General features: G+C 47.0%; 2 protein-coding genes across 3 annotated transcripts in view; one reads left to right on the top strand and one right to left on the bottom strand.

Moving 5' to 3' along the window:
• Window positions 1-325: 325 nt before the first annotated feature.
• Window positions 326-5162, bottom strand: LOC119377562 (prefoldin subunit 4). The gene is made up of 4 exons (XM_049411310.1): window positions 5047-5162; window positions 3884-3988; window positions 2051-2123; window positions 326-566 (listed from the first exon to the last, which is right to left on the bottom strand). Exons 1-4 carry the CDS (start codon window positions 5071-5073, stop codon window positions 370-372), a joined length of 402 nt encoding a protein of 133 aa, XP_049267267.1. The 5' UTR covers window positions 5074-5162; the 3' UTR covers window positions 326-369.
• Window positions 5163-5688: 526 nt separating this feature from the next.
• The window catches only part of LOC119377573 (Wilms tumor protein 1-interacting protein homolog), a 107572-nt gene continuing 90362 nt past the window's right edge, over window positions 5689-22898 (top strand). For both annotated transcript variants that reach the window (XM_037646977.2, XM_037646982.2), the window contains exon 1: window positions 5689-7054. In XM_037646977.2, the coding sequence (XP_037502905.1) occupies window positions 5917-7054 (1138 nt within the window). In that variant the 5' untranslated portion in view covers window positions 5689-5916. The remainder of the gene's footprint in view (window positions 7055-22898) is intronic.

Consider the following 22898-nt stretch of genomic DNA (forward strand, 5'->3'; position numbering starts at 1 on the left):
TGAGCCCATACTTTTTTCATCTGTGGTTATCATGATAAAATCACTAAAGTACTTCTAGGCATAGGATTATATTTACAAATGGCACTGTCAGCTGAGTCAGCATTCAAGCACAGGAAAATGCTGCTCGGTTTATTTTATTTGTCGCCTATCTTATGGGCTGCAGCTGTGTGGTATTCAGCTATATTCAGCATAATGTAGGTAATTATCGCACAGTGAGGTTTTATTCAAAGCAGCGCATGTCTTCAAATACAGTTGGCTGAACTTCGAAGGTGTAGAACATTAAAGCAGTTCAAGAACAACATTTCAAAAGCTGACAAAACAAACGGTTTTTGTTAAGTTAGATTGTGTTCACATACACGGAAAAGTAGGCTAGCTGTCATCAGGCTCCAGGTTGATGTTGTTTCCAAACTTGTTGTATAGCTGAGACTTCAGTTCAGCCATGATGCCCTTAATGATGCGAGTCTCCTCTTCAAGAACTTTGCTCCGTGCTTTGTTCTGCTCCTTTGCTCGTTCAATCATTTGTTGGGTTTCCTCGGAGTCCAGGCTGACAAATACGTCTCCCAGCTGATATGTGATTCTCGCTAAGGAACTTTAATGCACATAAGTTCAAGAAAATTTGCAAATACTTAAGTATTTCTTTTTTGTATTTCAGAAATAGCATATCAAAGTACGTTCTAAGCTATGCCGTAGACACTTACCAGTTATGAAGCCCGCAGAAACAGTACTGCATGCAAACACACAGCTCGCAACTCTTGCTCTGTCGAGCACTTACACACAAACTGCTGTCGGAACAAACCATCAAGACAGGCTTGGAAACGTAAGCAGCGTAAGTGCCGTGGGTTCATTTTCTTAATTAGGCACTGCCAAGCACTGTCCAAAATATCGGGAACAGGCAGAAAGTGCTAGGCTGGAGCTTTCTCTGGGAAAGTTTGTTGAACGGACTGTCAATTACGAGAAATGAAGTTTATGTTTTGTAATCCGACAGTCATCGCAGTGGAAGCCTGCAAATCCAGAAAAAGAAATAGCTAGGTGTGCTACAATAAGGTGATAAAGGAGCTGGGCATTTTCCACACAAGAATGTTGCATGCACAATGGTGAGCAAAAAAACTGCCTGCACTCCTGCTCTCTGAAAACTACCGTTCAACAAATCATCCTGTGAGCACTTTCCATGTGATGTCGTTTTCTCTCAATTAACCGTTCTGTGAGATATGAAGGCTGCCCAACTTATCTATGCCAAAAGAAAACATTATGACTCACTTCTTGTGATTCTACAACAAGCTTGCTGCTGTACAGAATGACAGCAATCATTGAGAAAGAAACTGAAGAACACATGCAATGAAGAAAAGTCTGGTGCACATTTTTGGCCTCGTCTCATAGAAACGTAAAGGGACCGCTAGTGAAGCAGTTTTGGAGAAGGCAATGAAAAAGCTCCTGTTTTTCAATGTTCCAACACAAAAATAAACTGTGCAGCACAGCCCACAACAGTTCTTCTCTGCCAGGCACCACATTTGTGTTCCAACCACAAGAAACAAATCACCACGTCCTTTTTTGGTGTGACAAATTTTTGAGCCATCTTTTCTCACACAGCGGTGACTAAAGAAACAGCTACGCCACATGGCAATTCTTTTTTTTTTTAATGGGAGCACATAAATTTTTACTCAACCTCATTATTACTATTTTCACTTTTACAGTGCAACTAACTGCTGCTCCACAAAGACGTGTCAATATGGCTAATTTATTGCCAACAAGAACCACCATAATATTTTAGCATTGTATACACATAAATTCAACAAAAATTTCAGAAAGATTAAAGACATCACACACACAAAGAAAAGGTTACACTCGTTTACGCTCTTCCAGCGCTCCTTCGAAGCTTTACAAATAACTGTCTAAAAGAATTTTAAATTAAATTCCACTGCTTGCATTAAAAGGGCCAACAATTGGGCTATTACTTCTAAACATCATCAGCAAAAACCAGCATATTTTGTGGAGCAAGAAAACCAAAAATACTGAGGCAGCAAGCACCAAACAAGTGACAAATGTAGTTAAGGATATGGTATGTGGGCATCATCTTCAGCCATCATAATTTCATCTGCAGCATCTTCTAAGTTGCGCAACTCCTTCTGCATGAGTGAAAAAAGACAAGTGGTAAATGTTCACAATATATTTGTAGCCTGCAATACAGAAAGTGAGACATTTCTGATTTGCCAAACGCAGGAGGCTGCCACAAATAATGCACGAGTTAATTGTCTTCCAGGCTATCCAAAGTGCTAATTTCAATGAGCACATAGCCATCATAGGCAAGACAGCAGTGTAAGTGTGACACCATGGAGCTGGCACACATAAATATAATGAATGTACTGACGCCCATTCATGCTACATTCCGACATTTTGTTCGGTCAATTTCACTGAAAAGCTCTCCGGCAAGCAAGACGATAACGAGACTAACGTCTCTTCAAATATCATTAAAAATTTCTGTTTATGGCACTATCACTTAACCACACTGTCATGGGAAGCTGTATTCAGCAGACCATGAAATTCAAGATTGCCAGTGCAGCTACATAGCAATGCTTCCAGCAAATCCCAAATGTGGAAGATTTGTGCAGTCCCTGCTGTCACAATCTTCCCTTAAACCTAGCATAACACAAAGTAACTGAAGGTTTCTAGACATCCAGTTTTCTTCAGTGTTTATCTTTAGTGTCCCATTAAGTTGTCCTGCACTGTGCACAATCACTAATCCAGGAACCCTTGTTCTGCAGTGAAGTGCTACACTTTTTTTTTCTCAAAAACATGAAGGTGCATCAACAAACGTTTTGCACCAAAATGCAAAATGTGGTGCGCAGCAATAGTGCTATCACCTTTGGTGCAGGTTGAAGAAAGTGTCCATCCCCACTGCATAGCACATACAGTCACGTACAAATGAAATATGAACAAGAAATTTGAAGGCAGAATAGGTTTTGCGAGTGTCAGCTTGAGATCACTGTCTTGGACTGCAGACAGTGTGGTTGCCAAAGATGGTTTAAAGCCTCAAACTAAGCATGCAAACTGAAATCATGCTGAAATTAAGCGTACTGGTGGAAACATGAACCAAAGAATGCGTTTTAACTAACCCTAACTTGTTCGTATTTCACATGTCTATGACTGTACAGTCTCAAAGCCCCATTTGTGATGATATATTACATACACTTTAAGTTCAGCCAAAAGCATGAGATGCATTTTCATGCATGTTTTTAAGAGTTTCCTAGTAAATGGCATCACTGAAAGTGGCATACAGCAAGGCAAGTGAGAGACCTTGGATATTTTCATAGTGTTTGAGGCATATTATCAATGGGCAGGACAGAAGGGCTGAGCCATAGTGAGTGTGTGTCTCGAGATGCTGTTTGGTCTGTTCATCTTACTTTGTGCAATCGTAACATAATGTAATCGGGCGGGCTTCACTGCAGACAAGTGAGCTCGCCACTGTCCCCCAAGGCCAGTTCGAAAGCACTCGCATACGAAGAAGCTTGGACTCTCACATTCACCATACTAGTATATTCAGCACACTCGCACCACAATGAATTTCACTTTGAAATACAAAGCTAGCAACGAAAAAAAAAAAAAAAAAGTGTGCTCTCAACTTTACTCTTCAACAGCTCCTTGTGTTATCTGACATAACATACACACACGTGCAAGACCATGCATACAATCTGGAAGAAGTGCGGAGCATCGCGGGAACTCAAACCACTTTCAGGCGTGCATGAAAAACAAGAAGTGCTGGACGAGCTGGTCTCAACATCAGTCTTTTTTTTTTGCAAGTATTTGCTTGACAAGCTCAGGTCGGTAATGCGCTAATGGTGTTGCATGTTCCCAGGCTGATAATGCAAGGGCAATGATGCAGCCATACCTCTAGATGTTTCATCTCTTCTGTTGCATCTTCAAGCCTGGCATTTTGCCTGGCAAAATTGTTGATCATCTCCTGGTCTTCAGTCGTGACTTGTACATCGCCCTCCTGAAAACGAAGCTCATTAATTTGCTTCTCGTGCCTTAGTCACACAAAACATATGATCGCGGTATGCCTATTTGCAGCTACAGCTGCAGGTCACATCATGCAATCGGAAATGCAAGCTAACATTCTAAAATTTGCGGCCCACAATTCGCTCGGCACAACGACAGCAGTGAAATCCGGCACGCCGACTTGGAACGAACGTCCGTCCAGCAGATCCACTGCATGATCATATGTTCGACTGGTAGATTTCACTAAAATATGCCTTGAATGTATCAGTTTCATTCACGATTTTGATTAAACCGAGCGGCCTGGAAGCCTCTGTTTGATTCTTTTTTTTTCTTTTCCGAATGGCTGCATCTTGGAGAGAGTGGGCGGGTATGACACATGTGCCGGTACTGCGCGCTGATAAATGAAAACGTTAGTATTTTAAATTTTTATGACGAGGGATAGTGTGCGAGAGTTGGGAGGGGGGTGGTGGAGCTTGGGCTTTTTTCAACCGAAGCTGTGCACGCGATAAAAAAGAAACGAATGATGCATCAGCCACACCCGGCAACTACAGTATCGAGATGACCTGCACACAATCCCACGCGAAACAAGGCCACATTACAAGTTTTAACGCATGAATACGGTTAGTGAATGTACGTTGGAAATTAGACACTGCTGTGATCTCTAGTTTGGCTTAGACGAAAGTTATAGCGGTGTCACACGGTCTTTTGGTCGCGATCGTGCCTGATCCGGATCGAATTTCTTTATCGCGATTGGAACCTTTACGCAAGCTGCAGAAAGGAGCCGATCCCGGTTGAAAAATTTGATCCCGATCGGGCTTAATCGCGATCAGCAGTGCACCATGTGACACCGGTATTACTAAAAATTGAACAAATGTCAGAGTAGTTGGTGCACGCGGATCAGTTTTTGTTCCTCGACGCCCATGAACAAAACTGTAGCCACAAACGCAACGAGAACAGCCAATTAGAAATGCCTAAACATTTTCCCTGCGTGAGTGACCCTCGGGCACCATAATAACGGCATTAGTTGCAAAATTGCTACTCTTCTCAACTCACAGCCTGCTTCCTCAACGACGCGGCCATCTTGAAACACTTTTTTTGTGGGCGCCGCCTAGATTAGGTTGATTTTTAGAATGTGAACTGAGTAATAATTTAACAAGGCGCATGTAATTATGCGGTAAGTTAATAGAAGTGATAACTAAGGAAATAGTTTTCTTGAAACGTTCGTTATACTGATGAGAAGTTCTTAAAAACTTCGACAGATGACGCCAGCAACGCGCGCGTTTTGTGCGTGTCTCATTTTTTTGATGCCCGCATTACTTGTGTAAAAATTATTGGTAAAGGAGAAAGCGTAACTAAAGTTGCAGTTTATTATGGTTATGTTCGTTTTCAATTAGTATTGAACTAACGTGGCAGAACGAAAGGTTTTCTTTTCAGTTCTTCGTTACTTTATGTTTAGCGTTTGCCCTATCTGGCAGCGGATGGATACAGATTTCAGTAAATCTCTACGCCGCAGTTTCGGCACATAAGTTTGTCATGGGTTTACAGCTACTTGTGGCACAAAAGTCTGTGTTTGAAGCTTGTGTTCGTATTGTTCAAGCAAGAAACACAACGACGATACATTGCGGACTATTTTTGGGCACGTAGGAAACGCGTCTCTGTGCATGAAGCTTTTGTTGTGACGTCATACCCGGCGGTGTTCCGCTGGTTGCGCTCGTATGCGGCCGACGGAGAGACGCAACGAAGAAGAATGGTGAAAGTTAGTGCCCTGCCTTTTGGCAGGTGTGCATGTGGAAGCATGTAAGCTTGCAGTGCTCCGTTTTGTTTATAGCAGCTGTGTGGCGGCGGTATCCACCGAGATCACAACTTCCTCATTTTTTTGTCGTGGCGGACGAGTAAAGTGGCCAACGGACGAGCGAGGCAACAATGTACGACGACGAGCTGGCGAGCGACGCGACTCGGATACTGCAAGATCTGAGTCTCTTCGAAGTGCCGTCCAGGGACCATTTGACGGCGGCGACGCCGAAGCGTACGGACACTTCGGCTGGCGAGGACTTCGAGAAGAAGCGAGAAATATACGCTAATCTGAACAGTAAGTCTTACCCGGACTTTGCACTGGCGGCCGATCACGACTATGGACGCATTCTCTCTCGGGCGGCTACCTCTGCGGGCAGCTACGCTTCGGCGGACGTGCTTGGTAGCCCCCGACGGTATCTTCCCTCCAGCAGGCGTGCTTTGGGTGCAATCGAGAGCCTAGCCGACGGCAAAGACCTCCAGGTATACGCCAGGATTGACCGCGCTAGCGTAATTACCGCCTCTAAGTTCGCGACGCCCAAAGCACCTTGCACCGAAGCAGCTAGCGGAGTGCCGCCGCCCGACTATGCACGGTGGGCTGCTTGCAAAACACGATTGCCGGATAGCGCTCATTCAAGTCCGCGCAGCAGTGTCAGTTCGTCGAGCCGCGACTCTCAGCACTCGAACAGTTCCGCCGGCGCTGCGCCCATCTACGAGAACGTGGCGGCCCTGCAGAGCCCGCGGTCGTCGCTCAGTTCTCAGGACTCGAAGCCACCGAGCCCGCGGGCCAGCCACTGCGAACCGCCGCCGTATCCACACGCAAAACCCCCTCCCGAATATCCCATCTACGCCAACCTGGATGGTTCGTCGCTGCAGCGCAACGGACTGGTCAGGCCGTGTGCTCAGAAGCCGTCATCGTACGCATCGAGCGTGCGATATTCGACGACCGGCAGCAGCAACAGCCTGTCTTGCTCGTACCCGATCGGCAGGCAGCAGCAGCAGCAGGTTCTTCGCAGCCAGCCGTGCGATGCTGGACTCGCAGCGCGCAGCCCCCAGTCCGCCTGTCCGCAAGTGCCGCCGCAGGCGCTCCCGCCGCCGCCCCCTTACCCGGGCTACAAGCCCAACACGCTCAACACCAAGACGCTGCTGCCGTACAACGTGACCCCTCCGCGGCCCAAGGGTCCCACGGAGGCCGAGAAGAAGATCGAGGCCCTCATGCGCCAGATCGAAGACGAGCTCGAGCAAAACCCGCCGGAGGGAGAGTTCTTCGGTGAGTGGCCCTTTCATTTCACCGCATGGACGGCGCGTGCCTACTGACTTCAGGACCTCGGTTGTCATTGGGCATGCCATCCACCGAGGCAGCAGACAATGTGCTTGTTTGCCAGCACATCGTCTTCTGTTTTTGTGCTGTTCATACGTAAGCCTACTTCTCCCATCACATACACAAATTTTTCTCTGATAAAAAAAAAATTGACCCTTTCCATAAATTACAAAGTTAATCTTGCTGACTATGCTTTCTTTAGAAAGGCATTTACCCCCCTCAGCACACTTGTGAGAGGCTTTCTCACATTTCTCTCCAAATGAATTGACGTTACCTGCATGGAGTTAATGCTGGGGAATTCTTTAGCTTTTATGCTTTTGAGTATTCTTCACCGGCAGGTGTTCATGAAACACTACTTGAAATGCCAGTCGTGCATTATAGGGTACTCACACTGCACTTGCTGCAAATAGGCAGTTTGCAGGAATGTTCTGGCACAGCTGTTGTGGCTTGGCTTTTTATTATTACCTGCACATTGCTGTCTATTCTGAAAGACTTGGGGTGCTTCATTCAAACGGATGTCTAATTATGAGAGGTCTGCACTACTTACTTGCACTAGTCATGTTCTAGCTAATCCATTTTTTCTTGATTCATGAGCATACACCTAATAAAAATTGTATAGTTCAATGCACATTTTCCTTTACGACATTACCGATGCTTTGTCGATGTAAATTGCAGTTCTGGCAAGATTTGTTTATGCAGCGGTTACCCATTACAGACTGTCAGTTAAGTCTCGGATGCACATTCAGTTCACAAAAACTGCTACACTTCTAACCTGTTTTTCTCGTAAAACTACTATAAAAATAAGCAGCATTGTGATGCAGTCAAAGCCAGTACTATCTGCTTCTGTGATTGTTGTAACGAAGGTGAGGTACGAGTAATTCGATACGATTCAAGCCTGGCATTTAACACTCAGCGGATTCAAAACAGCACCTCACACGCATAGCACACTCTATTGGGAGGCTGTGATAAGTTTAAGCTTAGCGTGCATGCTTACATGAACTGCAAGATGCAATAAACGAGAAGAGGCGAAGGATTTTCCATCATGCAGGCTGCCTGCTTCACACCAATGCTCCAGTTCACACGGCGGGTGTTGCGAAGGCTGAAGTGAAGGGCTATGGTGTCGAGGAGATAGCTCACCCGCCCTATGGCCCAGACCTGCTACCCAATGACTACTGCCTATTTTCAAAGCCAAAGAAAATCTTTGAGGCAGAAAAATATGCTGCTGGTGATGAAGTGAAGAATGCAGTCAGCAGACATTTTAAAGATAAAAGTCTAGGCTATTTTTTGAAGGGCATACAAATTTTAGTTCAGAGGTGTGAAAAATGCATCGAAGTAAAGGGAGATTATATTGAAAATTGACGGTGGTTCGTTTCTATCACATTGAAAAGCCGGTAATGCCTTAAACTTGTGGAATTACCCTCGTACATACCTCTGCACAGTAGGTTAAACTTTATTACAAAACACCCAACTATATATTTTCTTTTGTGCCATAATATTTATAGCAAATGCTTCACACTCGGGGAAACAAGGATGAGAAGTACTTACGTTGCATTGCTGGTGTTTCGCCTGGCAGACTGAGCAAGTGAATAGCTTTTGTTTTTTCCTCCTATTTGTTTCGGTATAAATTCACCTTTTTTAATGAGTTGCAACACTGCTTTCTGTGCTAGCAGAATTTATCATTCGGCATACTTGTTGCAATTGCCTAAGTGTATGCATGAAACATTTACAAAAATACTCACTTTTATTGGTGCTTAAATGAGTGTATGCATCATCTTGCTGTGAATATAGTTTATTATGCTCACACTCATTCTGAAATGATGGGAACTACATTTTTACATGATCTTCAGTGGCTTGTATAACTACCAGCTTATTCAATTAGAAGTATACCAGGCAGGAGGTGATTTATTTAACACCTTACCAGCACATCAGAAAGTACACAAAGTAGCGTGACCACCCGTCCCACAACTCGTGGGACTGTCCCGCAATGTGGGATATTGTCCGGCGTCCCTAAGAAGATGCGAATATCTTTAAAAATGTCCATCATTTCACATTTCATTATTAATATTCGGCAGCACCGTGCGTTCAGCTGAATCTGTTCACCCTGTTTGAGGATGCGTTAGCTGCAAGCACTCCAAGCATCCGAAAAAGTCTGCTAGCCTCATGGTTCACGGCGGCAATGATTGCTTGTGGCTTCAATAATGTATGACAAGTGGTGTCGAGTAGCTCCCAGGCTCTTAATCAGTAACGTGTGAAAACTAAGCCTCAGCTGTTTAGTGAGGGACTATTTTTTGATTTGACATACTTTTATGTAGATATTAATAACTGCTTCTTCTTAGTGCTTCTCATATTACAGTGATGTATAAAATTGATTTGTTTACGCATATATGTATTTGAACTTTAACTGGTATCAGTTACTCTATTTCCCTGCTTCAGAGATGACAAAATGTTGCAAGAGAACATTACTCACCAGAATTTAAAAAATAAATTATTGCATTTAATTTTCTCCTCATGCTGTGTCAATACTCCCCCCCTCCCCCTTGAGTCATTGTGTCCTGCATGCTAGTAGGATGGTGGTCACCCTAACACATAAGGAAGATGCTTGCAGGGCTGCAAGCCCCTCTGTGTGTGTGTGTGCGTGCGTGTGTGTGTGTGTGTGTGTGTGTGTGTGTGTGTGTGTGTGTGTGTGTGTGTGTGTGTGTGTGTGTGTGTGTGTGTGTGTGTGTGTATATATATATATATATATATATATATATATATATATATATATATATATATATATATACACACACACAAGGGCATCCGCAGAACTTATTGCAGGGGGGTGCAGGGGGGGGGGAGATCCAGCACTGACAGCTTTCACTGCCGCGACATGACGTACAAGATTAATAGGTAGTGTGCAACGTGCAAAATTGGTTGGAAATAGAGAAGGCCGGGACCTGAGTGCGCTAATCAAGCTGTGTAGCTCATTGCTACCGCATAGAAACATATTATCCGAAATTCCAGGGAGGAGCAGCTGCCCCCCCTTGCACCCCCCTCCGGACGCCCATGTATATATATATATATATATAGACACACACACACACATGGAGCAGAAGTCAGTGTACAGTTATTTCCAATCCTGTACAGTTAGTGAATATAATTAGCGAAATTAGTTTTGTGACACTTCCTTAGTTTGTTGATAAACAGACAGGAATATTGTCTGTGGACACTTAAATTGCAGTTGTTGTAGGCTGCATTGAGTTGCGAGAGTGATTGTGTCATTAGATGCTGCTGGCACGTTTTTGTAGTGGACGGCCATCCTCTCTTGTTCCAAAGTTTCACTGCACATCTGCATTACACATTCGCTAGCATTGGCATTTTAAAGTATCACAGTTGTGGCATAAAAGTAACCCGAAACTTGTGTAGTAAGAGGCGATGTCTGCTTTGCACTGGTGAAAAAGATAGCAAGTATGTATAATCTTTGTAATGTGAGGGAATTGAAATTAGACTTGGTTTGTGATTTATGGTGTATGTCAGGCACATGTATGACATTTCTTTGTCTAATCCCGTCTCTACGTACTTCGGCATCCACTCGGCACCTTTACTTTTTAATATACATATAGTTACAAATAGATACAAATGTATTCCACCATGAGTACACTGAATGCTTATCTAATGTTGTTTATGAAATTCCGTTACCATGTGGCCGGTCGTATATTGGTCAAACCGGTCGCTGCTTGAATGGTTTGACAATGACGAGGGTGAATAAAAACAGTAAATAAATAAAGCATTGCATTAGAAACATGGATGGACATTTTTTTTTATCTTTAGCGGCTCTCCCGCCGCCATCTTGAATTTCGGACCGAGCAAGCGCCTCCCCTCCAAATCTGGTCAGATTATCCTTCACTGCGGGGGGGGGGGGGGGGGGGGGGGGGGGACGTGCGGCGGCGCTTGCTCGGCATTTTACGGTACTAAAAGTGGCGACTTAAAATTTCGAGAAAGCTCCGAGCACTGCGTCCAGCGATATGGACTGGCTGCATCCATCGCATGTGACGGAACTCTGTGTGCTTGTTGACGCCGTGCGCTCACACTCGCACCGCTCGCACGCCTGCCGGGAAATCGGTGGATGGCCGATAACGGCCCGGCCTTGGGGGGCGAAATTCCGTGGCGGCATGTTTGCAATTCTTTCCACATTGCATATTGGCGTCATGTCGCCTGTTCGGAATCGTTTTGCGCCCCAAACGGCATTGTTTCACTCGTTGCACTGGAATGCGCAAACGCCACGCGGATCGGTTTAATTTACCAGCTTTCAGGATGTGTTGGCCCGTCTGAAAAGGAAACGCAATTTTCATTGCATGACGCAACGCAGAAGTCTCAGTAACCGACACGCGTGCCTTTCCTTGTGCTTATAGTGCTTATAATTTAGTAGAGAGTTTCGGTACTGGGTACCCAAGCTCTTGCGTTCTTTTGTACTTTCGGTCGTCTGGCGAACAAAAGAACGCAGGGAAAGTACAAAATAATTCAAGGGGCTCCTGGCGCTTAGGGTCCCCGGCGCTAAAATTTCTTATAGCGTTTTAGTGTCGGGAACCCCAAGCGACTTGCGTACGACTTCCATTCCTTCTCCTTGGGTGCGCCTGTGATTACAAAGGAACGCAAGAGCGTGCGTACGCAAGCGGCTTGTGGTATCCGGCACTAAAACTCTCTAATGTCTGCTGAAACCCGCTTTTAGCCGAGCCGAGGTTTATCCCTCGGCTGTGTCCTTCGTATCGGGCAGCGTAACAGGTAGAAGCCGAATAAGGCCTAAAGATGCACTGCAGGACAGAGCGCAGGACCTAGCGCTCTGGCCTGTGCCCTTATTCCGTGTCGCCAGGGGCGTAGCCAGAAATTTTTTTCGGGGGGTTTCAACCACACTTTATGTATGTTCGTGCGTGCGTTTGCATGTGTGCGTGCATATATACGCAAGCAAAACTGAAAAATTTCGGGGGGGGTTTGAACCCCCCCAACCCCCCCCTTGGCTACGCCCCTGCGTGTCGCGGTGACCATATAATCAGATATGATCAGATGTACCAACCTGCCGTAATGAACATGCGGCGCGACCTCTGCTAACAAAATGGAACTTGACTGGCCGTCCATGACGTCTTTGGCAGGGATGAACTTGCGAACTGTTTCGTTGCCTTGACAGCGTTCCTCGAACTGTGGCGTGAGTGTCTGAACCAAGAACCGCGCATTTGATGGTCTTGTTGTATGCCTCTCTGGTTAACACAGTGACAGGAAACCGTACAAATTGGCATATTTTCGTATACTCTAACTTTTTCGAAGAAATTGAGCGAGTAGCTCGAGATGTTCGACGCGAGTTCTTTCAGCACCTTTTTGTGTGTGATGTGTGCAGGGGCGTAGTCACATATTTTTTTTTTTTGGGGGGGGGGGGGTGATGTTCGTTTGTGTGTTGATACGTGTGCGTGTATATACACATATTCAAAATGTGGAAATTTCTGGGCGGAGATGAACAACACCCCCCTCTCTCTGATACGCCACTGGATGTGCGTGCGTGCGTGCGTGCGTGCGTGCGTGTGTGTGTGTGTGTGTGTGTGTGTGTGTGTGTGTGTGTGTGTGTGTGTGTGTGTGTGTGTGTGTGTGTGTGCACTCTAAGACAAAATCGAGTATTTGGGGAGTATTTCTGCCACACAACAATAATCGTCATCTGGCTTGGTCGCGTTTCCTTTCTTGAAAACCCAGCTCTCGTCACTTTCCTGTCAAGAATGCTATGTCACGCTGATAACGCGCGCGCCGTTCGTGACCGGAAAGTGCCGCGACCGCGGTGATAATGCGAGGAAAGCACGCGAGGTGGATAACGATTGTTGTTGTGTGGCAGAAACACTCCCAAAATACTCGATTTTGTCTTAGTGTGTGTGTGTGTGTGTGTGTGTGTGTGTGTGGTGTGTGTGTGTGTGTGTGTACCGTAAAATCCCGAGCAGGGGCCCCTACCCGAGTATACGCCCCCCCTCCTTTTTTCGATAGATTAAAATATGCGCCAATGACAAAGCAAGCGTCGCCCCATGCTCCCGCCTTGTTTACTGTTTCATTCACTGTTTTGGAAACAGCGAATGCATGCGTACTCAATAAAACATATCATTAGAAGCACGCGTGTGCGTTTTTTTATTCTTAGGGGCTATTCCGCCGCCATCTTGAATTTTGATCCGCAACGGAGCAAGCCCCCCCCCCCCCCCCCCCAATCTCCAAATCTTGTCGGATCTTCTCTTTCACTGTAAGGGGGGGGGGGGGGGGGCTCGCTCGGGGTTTCACGGTGTTCACTCACCACGTGCGTCCCATGATTCGCGCATTTGCCTCCTAACGTTTGTCCGTCCTCGTGGAGGAAGGTTTACGTCGTTATGGGCGTTGGCCATGTTTGAGGTCCGTGCTATAGTATTCGCGGCGAGATCGACCTATAGGTGGCAGCACCGTCACCCCGCTAGTGTGGATACTGGTTTCGTGTGGTGTGTGTAGAAGTGCACGGGGCTTCTGTTTTCACGTCGTGATTTTGTGTTCCGTACCCGCAGAAAGCTCTTCGTTATCGATGGTGAGGTTTTGTTCGGTGCCACAATGCCGCTCATACTGCACAGAGCCAGGGATAAGCTTCCATTTTTATCCCACCGACGCGGAACGTCGCCGACTGTGGCTCGTTAGGTTTCGACGGCAAGACGCCTTCCAAGTACGCGATGGTGTGCAGCAAGCACTTCGACGACGGTGCATTCAAGCGTTCGCAGACGAGAAAGAATGGTGAGCAGTCAGCGATAACTTCGCTAATGTGTGCATGTATATGCTTGTTGCTGCTGTGCACTACGAGCGCGAAGACGGTCGCAGTAAGCGAACGCTCGGGGAAGCTTCCCTGTGCTTTGATTTTCGTACACTTCCGCAGGAAAATTAAGCGTGAATCAATCGAGAAAGAAGAAAATTAATTCATGGAATTTATCCTTTGTCATTCATGTACCGTCTGCGCTGTGAATGCAAAGTTTGTTCGCGCTCGGCTATGAGTCTGTTTAAACGAAAGTCCCTGAGCCCTTTTGTAGTGCGCGCATGTTCCATTGTGTTTACACGGCCGCGAGAACAGTTCTCAGTGTTCCGCAGGGCAAGTACGTGCACCGAAACGTGGCAAGTGTGTATGCATGATCTGGTGCATAGTAAAGGGTATCGTTTTATATGAGCCCTCACTCGCCACGTAAGCGATGAAAATGCGCGAGCGAGTTTATCGCCACTGCTGATCTTGATGAATATATTTTTCTCGCTCGCATTGAGGCCTGAAGCACTAATTCCGACACCGAACTTGCCAAAGCGCAAATTTGACAGGCATAAGCTGCCTGTCTTTATATACATTTCGCCACAAGTTATAATTGCGCAAGGCAACTCAGTTTTGCGATTTCCGTGTCATACCATTTTCTGTTCTGTTTAGGGGACAATTTAAGTACCGAAGTGTCAGACGTGACTTGACAGATATATTTCTCTGCAGTGAGACCAGGACTGTACACAACTAAAGCTCGTCGCGTAACCCATAAACGACAATCCCGAAGTTATACACCTAACCACAACGTGCAAGTGCGTGAGAGCCTTTTTTTTTTTTAACCACCGAGCCGCTAAAAGGCTATATTCACATGAGATTTAATACTTCTCATCTTTAGGACAACGTCGAGTGCACTTTGCAATGCGCTTGAACCACAGAGCGGAACCTACACTGATATGACTCTCGTGAACGGACGGTACGACGACCGCGCACAGCACTCTCGACAAGTGCACTCACTGATCTTATTACAGTACATATACAGCCGATCAAGGCCAAATGCTTCTTTACATCTTGTTAGGCATACGTACGAGCGGTTAAAGTTGCACCAACGCAACGCAACGGAACAAACCGCCTTTTGGGGCCCTGCATGACGTACGCGCACATGCAAATACAACGCGGCTAGCAGACGACGCATGGAGCAATCCACACTAGGCGCGCTTCAGCCAGTAGCCGCCAGGGGTGCGCGCAGGTTGACAGTGACGTCTAACGGGCAGCAACCAAGCGCTTTTCATTGTATCACTATTCATGGCGCGTGTTCCACGCGTCATGCGTTTCACGTCATACGACCGTTACCTATGCGTGCGGCGCAAGAAGGCGCCAGTACTTCGAGAGGTTTGAAGACGTCGACCCCTGAGCGATTACGGCGATACCAATGTGGTTTGCTACTTGAGACTGTTGCCGCGTGACGTAACCGACAAGGATTACCTCCAGTCTATCACGAGATTCGCGACGTGAGAAGAGGCGCGCAAGGATTCATCTAGTGAGTGTGCGCACTGACTATGCATATATCAAACAGCTGCCACATCATCCTAGGTATATCGGTCTGCGTGAAGTATTGTTGAGGCTTGCGTGAGTGCGGGGTTATTTTGCATGCAACCATTTCCTCGCAAGGATGACCGTCGGCCATCTGTTTTGTCGCGTTCCCAGTGTCTGTCTGTTATGCACGGACAACCGAGGCAAACACTGCTGCTTCGACATACACATTCGACTCGCCGTCAGTCGCGCCACTCGGGGAAATTTGGTCACATCCACGGTTGCCTAACGCAATCCTTGTAAAAAAAAGTCGATAGGTGTTGTAAAACACGCCACTTTCGTTTCAGCGGGCGGGAGATTTCACCGAGAGCGTGTAATCTGTAGAGATGCACAGGCAGTCTACTCGTTCTGTGCCATTCTGCTTCGCTTGGGGCAGTGATATCTTTCAGTCTTTTGCATTGGTTCGGGACGACTTTCGAAGAGAAGCTGACTTTAGCAACACCTTTGCCACCGGACTTCTCCGTAGTTCGTTATACCAAAACACCACGCAGTTCACCGTTGTAAATCACCGCTGCGCTGCTTTCCGGACCACACACAACGCAACGAAACACCTTAGCAACGGCCGCACGGCCTCTCCACGATGCCAGGGTAAGGTGCGCAACGACGCTTGCGGCACCTGGGAGCGCTGCCAGTTTACAACCGTCTTTATCCTTACAGACTTTAGCATGCGTAATTCGCGGGAACAGTGTACAGCCGTGTTCAAGGAAGCAGTCTCAGAAAATCTGTAAATGAAAGCCTCGATGTAGGCAAATAAGAAAGCCCAGCTTCAATGCGTTCGTAAGCCACGGCCTACGGAGACCGCTTTCGTTGTCTCGTACCGTGTTTGGGAAGAAGCTTCGACGAAGGGTGAGGAGTGAGGCTGACGAAGACAGCGGCCAAGGGGCTGAGATCCCGACATCAGGAACTGTTAAAGGGACACTAAAGGCAAATAACAATTTATGTCAGAGTGAAAGCCCAATGTATGACAACTTCTAAAACGGCAATATTATCAACAGCAGTGCCCTACTTACCGAAAAATTAAGCTAAATGTATCACATGATGAGCGCCACGAGTGGGACATTTTCGAAGTGATCCCGATGACGTAGGGAAGTCGGCCTACAATAAATCACTAGTAATCAAACTAGCAGCAGTAAAAAAAGAACATTCCGAGCATCAAAAGACGTAATAAAATGCTGTTTGTTCGTTTCCGCTTGATTCATGGAAAACAAAACCTCCGTGGCGTTGCCATGGGGAACGGCGTGCGTGGTTCAAAGGTTCCGTTTTCGCCGAGCTGTGCCTCGCCCGTCTCAGTGGTAGTTTCGGGATCGCGTACTGCCGTGCGTGTTTTGCGCGCTCGTGAAAGTCGCTCTGACAGGAAGTTCGACAAAATGCCGCATGCGTGTGATATTGCCGGATGCCCGAATGGTGCACAACGCCAGCGCTGCAGCAAGGAAACCGGTGTGTCTTTTCACTGGGTGCCGCGGAATGAACCCTTACGCTTGAAGTGGCTTAGTGTCATGCCATTGCGCCAGTGTGCTAAACAGTCAAAACCTCTGCGTGTGTGCTCGCTGCACTTTCGTACTGAGGATTACGAGACCAACCGCAACTTGGTGACGGCTTTGAATCTGCCCATCTGAGCAAGTCTTTGCCGCAGCGCCGTTGTTGCTACTGTGGGTCCCGCTACTTCCGCTCGGCTGCTACTAGTGTCGGCGGCCGCGCAGTAAAAGCGGGCAACGTTGGGCACGGCAGCAGTGACGTATGAGAGTCGTATTTTCAGGCGGGAGATTTGAAGCGCGCTAACGCGATGCGGACCACTAAAAACGTGATTTTATTTCAAAATAAGCACTTCCTTGGCACAAAAGCAGCGCTACGAGGTTTCTGGACCGCTATTTCAACAATCAACGTCGACTTAATATTTGCCTTTAGTGTCCCTTTAAGCTCGTGAAGACAGCAGAAAACGAGCATGTGAGGATGTGAGTAGTAGTTATTGAGGTGTTATTTGTCGGGGATAACATTTCTGATGCCTAGAGAGGGCTTCGAACTTTGTGCACGGAAGTGAAACTGTGTCGCGCTAAGTAATTTTTACGCAATTAGTGCTTTGAGTTATTACTACGAAACATGTTGTGTTTATTAATCTGGAGGTGCCGGTCTTCCATGACTATGATTGTTTATTCATTTTTGTTTCAATTCGCATTACTTTTGGCCATGACGAAATATCGCAAAATTCTGCATGATTAACGTTTTTTTTTTTTTTTTTTAGAAAAAGCACGCATATTTTCGTGAAAAATATATTCACGTTGCAGGCTTTATAAATTTACATACCGAACGCTAAAAATACTGCGGGAAGGAATAAAGCAGAAACGTTGTGACGAAGTTCGGAAAAATAGCGTTTTGACCCATATTGCTGCTTCACATTCGCCATGTAGCGGTCCGAGTAAAGGTAGGACCTGTGCATCGCTATGTAGTATACTTTGTTGGTAATATATGCAGGAAGAGTGAAAACAGTAATTTTTGTTTTAAGCGAGAGAAAAAAACCAGCTGAACAACCATAAGATTGTGCGAAGTCTCACTTTGCTTCGCCTTCACTGCGTAGCACGCCAGCGAAGGTTTCCTGCGGGCTCCTTTTCGCAGCGACTAATGCAAGTCATACAACTCCTTGTCACTGATTTATGTAATGTTGACTTAAGTAAATATCATAGTCATGGAACACCGGCGCCTTCAGATTATTAAGAAGAATGTTTCGTAGTAATGCCTCAAAGCAGTAATTCTGCATTTTTTTTTTTTTGTGCGACACAGTTTCAGTTCCTTGCGTAAAGTTTGAAGCGCCCTCTATAATGGCATCCCAATTTTTTTTTCCTGAAAAATACCGCCTCAATAACTACTTATCACATCCACATATACTAGCATGTTTTTTTTTTTTTTTTTCAGCGTGATTAGAGATGTTCGAAAAACCACCGGGACCACTTGATATGTAATAGTCACTTTTCTTTGGTCTATAAAAATTTGTGCATGCTGTATAGTGGACGAGCCCTTGAGGATCTTGAATCAAGCATTAGAACGGGTCCGCAGCCCTTTGGTTGGATTTGAACACCCCATGCTAACAGCGGAGCATAAATGCTGCCGATAACATGGCACGATCTCGATTGCTATCCTTTAGCGGCTGAGGCATCTGAGCCGACGAGCGCTTGGCAGTGGTTGCCCCAAAGCGATGGTGACAAAGAAATGTATCCGCGCGCCTTGTGAATAATGATAATAATAAATCCCTGAATTAGAACACCGCGCACTGTGAGCCTCTTCTGCGTCTCTAGTTACTTCCGCGTTCATTTGTAATATGATGTCGATGTTAATTGAAGTATACGACCAAAACGCGGCCTCGCACGCACGTGCGTCTTTTTATGTGAAATTGGCGCGATGAAAGCACCTACCCGAAATCATGCATATTGTTTTGCATTCCAAGTGCCACAATGTGACCAATGAGAGGCGCCGTAGTGGGGTGCAATGGGTTAATTCTGACCATTTTGGTTTCCACCTGTACTCTAAAGTGCCTCGGTACGATTGCATGCATCGAGGTACCTGTAACTTCCATTATATCACTGCGCCAGAAGCGTCGTATACGGGTGCATACGAAGTTATTTTCCTTTGAGCTGCATCCTGGAGCCTTGGCTTGGATCATGTCGAATGCCACAATAGGAGAAGGCTGTTCGTTCTTGAAGAAGTGGTTATTTGACAGCCACTTCGATCTATATATCGAAGGAAAATCATTTAATTCGCGTCCTCGGATTCATAACGGTGAATTTGCGTGCGGCTAACGTCCGTGAGGATCAGCGTTAGCACTCCGTCAGCGAAACTGCTGTCGGCTGCGTGCACCATGTCTCTGGTGTATGAAAAATATTTCCCAACTAGCTCGTTCTTTATACTCCGGGCCTCAATTCACGCGTTAAGTCGAGTGTCCCATTCGCGAATGGCAACGAAACTTCGTGATAGCTGACCTTTGGATAAAACGCACTGCAGCCTTAGGTAAAAAGCCCGGCTTGTCCGCTCCGATCGCGTGCAGGCAATGAGCCAGCAAGCGTTAGCTGGGCGCGCGTTTTCTTTGTTCCTTGCATCCCGAAGCGCGCGTAAGACAGCTCGTCTGGACAGCTGAATGACGCTGGCAGTAAGGTCGCGGCGCAGCTCCCTTCCGTTATTCTGTAGTCATTGTGGCGCAAGGGGCGTGCACCAGCCCGCGAAGCCATGGCCGTCCGCTAGGGCTCCTTTTGGAGTCGCTGCGATTGTTTTTCGTCGCGGTCTCTTGTCGCTCACTTGCTGTGCGTGCCACAGCGGTGCCCCTTCTCATTCGCCCGCGCCCTCGTTGCCCGCGTGCTCTCGTAGAGAGACAACAACGGCTTTCCTCGAAGAGATCGCTGAAAGCGGGCATGTGAAGTGACTCGGCTTTCGTTTCCTTGTGTGCGCCAACCTGTTCTGGGCGTTAATTTTCACAAGTAGGAGCGGGCTTTGCGTTGTTCATTGACAATTACTCTGCGCGGACTAAAGCAATCTTATGGGAGGGAAAGCAATAGAAACTTCCCAGTATCCAGCAGCCATTTTATTTTCGTAACTTGGTTACTGCGAGCGGTATTTATGAGTCCACTCTAAAGATGCTCCCACTTGATCTCGAGATCCCTCCTCCGCGATATTCTCCGCGGGTTCCAATGCCACCTGAAGTACTCTTCGGAGCCCCTCGACAACCGCAGCGTCGTGCAGAATGCGTATACTGTCCACAACGCTGTTCATTGTCAGGAGGAAAAGACGCCTGCTCATAAAGCCCTACGGGGCGGCTGTTAATTAGTTCGTCTTTAATTATAGCGGAATGCTGTTGCTTCCTCTTCCCTCCTCCTCTTGTACGGAACAACGCCGGCGGATGAACGGAAGAGCGGAGCACGCCTGCGTTTCAGCGCAGTAGACCCCACCCGCTTCCCCTTCTTGCGTTATAAGGAAGCTGCACGAGTCATGGTTTATGACATGAAGCTAGCGAATAAAAGCACTCGGTGTTTGTGAGCAACCGTTGCCAGCAGAGACGTAGCTTTCCTATTTTACAGAAGAAAGGGGGGGGGGGGGTCACATGCGCACTGCCGGCGTCTGTATGCATTATCTGCTCGCTTTGAGAAAAGAGGACGCGTTGTAGTGATTAGAAGGCTGGGTTTTGAGGCTGTAGGTCGTGTGTTCGAACCAGGCATGGTTGCTCGGATATCTGACATACATAGAGTATATAGCCAAAGGAACTTGTAGATTCTTTTTGTTATGCTTAATTTCATTGTTACGTGGCCGTGATTGAACGAACATGTAACGAACCAACAGGGTCGACCTATCAATCCAAGCTCTTTACTGTTGTTCGTAGATTGAAAGTATTACTACTACTAATAATAATAGTAATAATAACGAGAAGCCGGGATTGGGAGCGAGGCTGGAGGCGGGGGGGGGGGGGGGGGGGGGACAGAAAGGGATCAAAGCTGGAATGCCTCCATTTTTGTAACTGAGTACATACGCTCAAGCCTTTTTGGTTTTTAAACATTTGTGAAGAGGCGCCGCTATGACGGAAGTAGCGCGGATGTGCCCCCTCTCTATACTGAGTTATCCTTAGTTTTCTATGAGTTAACAGTGCCCCACCCAATCAAAAATTCGAGCAGAGATATATTCTTCCGCGTCCAGCCCGGTTCTCTCCTCCTTTCAACAGTACTAGAAGAATGCATTCATGGTCGAGAATCTAGTAATCGTGTTGCGGTTTACTCCTGCCGCTTACGGACTGAGAAAATCTAGTTGAGAGTTCCGTTAGTTCATACGGTCGTGCTTCTAAAAAGACAGCGTGTGCCCACTGGGCTTATAATAAATGTTAGCCTTGAAGATCGGTTTTCGCATTTAGTTGCTCAGATGTTGTACCGGAGCACAGTGGCGTAGCCAGGGGGGGGGGGGGGGGGGGCACACCGGGCCCGTGCCCCCCCCCCCCGTTTTTTTTTTTTTTGCTATTGCATACTGAGCCCAAAATGACACTTGACCACATCTGCCTGCCCGGCCCCCACTACAAATCGAGGAGGTGCCCCCCCCCCCCCCCCCCCCGAAAAAAATTTCTGCCTACGCCCCTGCCGGAGCATAGCGGGGAGCTTGCTACACCGTCCATCTATATCCTTCGTGGTTTTCAGGAGAAAAAAAGAAAGCCTTTTCACGCTAGTCAACCTCGTGCTCATTTTTGTGATGGTTTCCATGGTCTTGGAGAATGAAACAATTACTTCATTTGTGTAATGCGCTCTAGTTTACGATTTGTGGAAGCCAACGGTCTGAAAAGATCATCCATGGCAACCCAGAAAAGCGGGAAACGTTTACGGCATCGCTGTTTTCTTCTGCGAAAGCATACGTTATGGGTGCAAGGTTGCGCTTATATATGTGTTGAAGGGTACTGCATGCTCTTATCGGGCCGGAATGCAGCTTTAGCAACATCGTCAACGCTGTAGCGAGATGGGAATAAAAAGGAGCTCAACGTGTCGATTCAATCTGCAGACGGCAGTGTCGTCTTGCAGGCGAAAAGGGAGTCCACGATGTGTGTTTCGCTTCCGTGGCCTCGCGAGGGGGCGAAGTAGGCGACGTCACCTCTTGGCAGAGCGATCGGCCACTTTATTTCCCTCGTTTACCGACGAGCGTGGTATTCGCTGGAGTCCTAGCTCAGAACAGTTCGCGATCAAGCTCCTCTCAAAGAGGAATGCTTGCCTTCTTCCCTAGTTTGTCAGGGTAAAGGTCATGTTGCAGACGCACTACACTGCGGAACGTCTGTCTATAAGCAGAGCTGGCAAGGCAGTAACTTTTCTCAGTGCTACTGCCGGTCGCCGCTGTCGTACTAAATACGGCCCGATTCCAGGTTGTAAAATCCAATGGTCCGTAGCGCCTCAACGTGCCGTTCAACAAGGATGTGTTCGCGGTGTAGTACTGGTCATTCGGTCTACCTACCCTGTGCCAACATAACGGCGGTTGCAATTGTGTTTGCACTGTTGCTCGTTTCGGAGTTCGCTCTTCCCGGACAGCGCATGCGATACGCCTCGTCAAGCAGTCCGATTCGTTGAGCAAGTTGCGTCCTTCGAGAGCTCACATGCCGGGCATGCATTTTCGATTGCATTCCTTTATTGAGTGCCCGTCGGAGCACCGACCCTGTTCGGAAGTGCGGGAAGGCCCGGCACGCACCGTCTGTCGTGCTCGCTGATGAGCGACGGCACCTGTCACATACCGACCGCGAGATTTACGGCTGAATTTGCTCTTCCGTTTGGAAATTTTGCAACGGGATGTGCGCACTTTTTGCATGCCGGTGAAAATAGTGTGGGACAGTTGTAATTATCAGACTTTCTTTTTTTTCTCACTAGGCAGCAGCGTGTACTGGCTGCTGTGCAGCCACGTAGCTAGGATATTTTTCCGGGGGGGGGGGGGGGGGGGGCAAGGCCTAATTGT

This window comes from Rhipicephalus sanguineus, chromosome 1 (assembly GCF_013339695.2).
Source record: "Rhipicephalus sanguineus isolate Rsan-2018 chromosome 1, BIME_Rsan_1.4, whole genome shotgun sequence".
Classification (NCBI taxonomy): domain Eukaryota; kingdom Metazoa; phylum Arthropoda; class Arachnida; order Ixodida; family Ixodidae; genus Rhipicephalus; species Rhipicephalus sanguineus.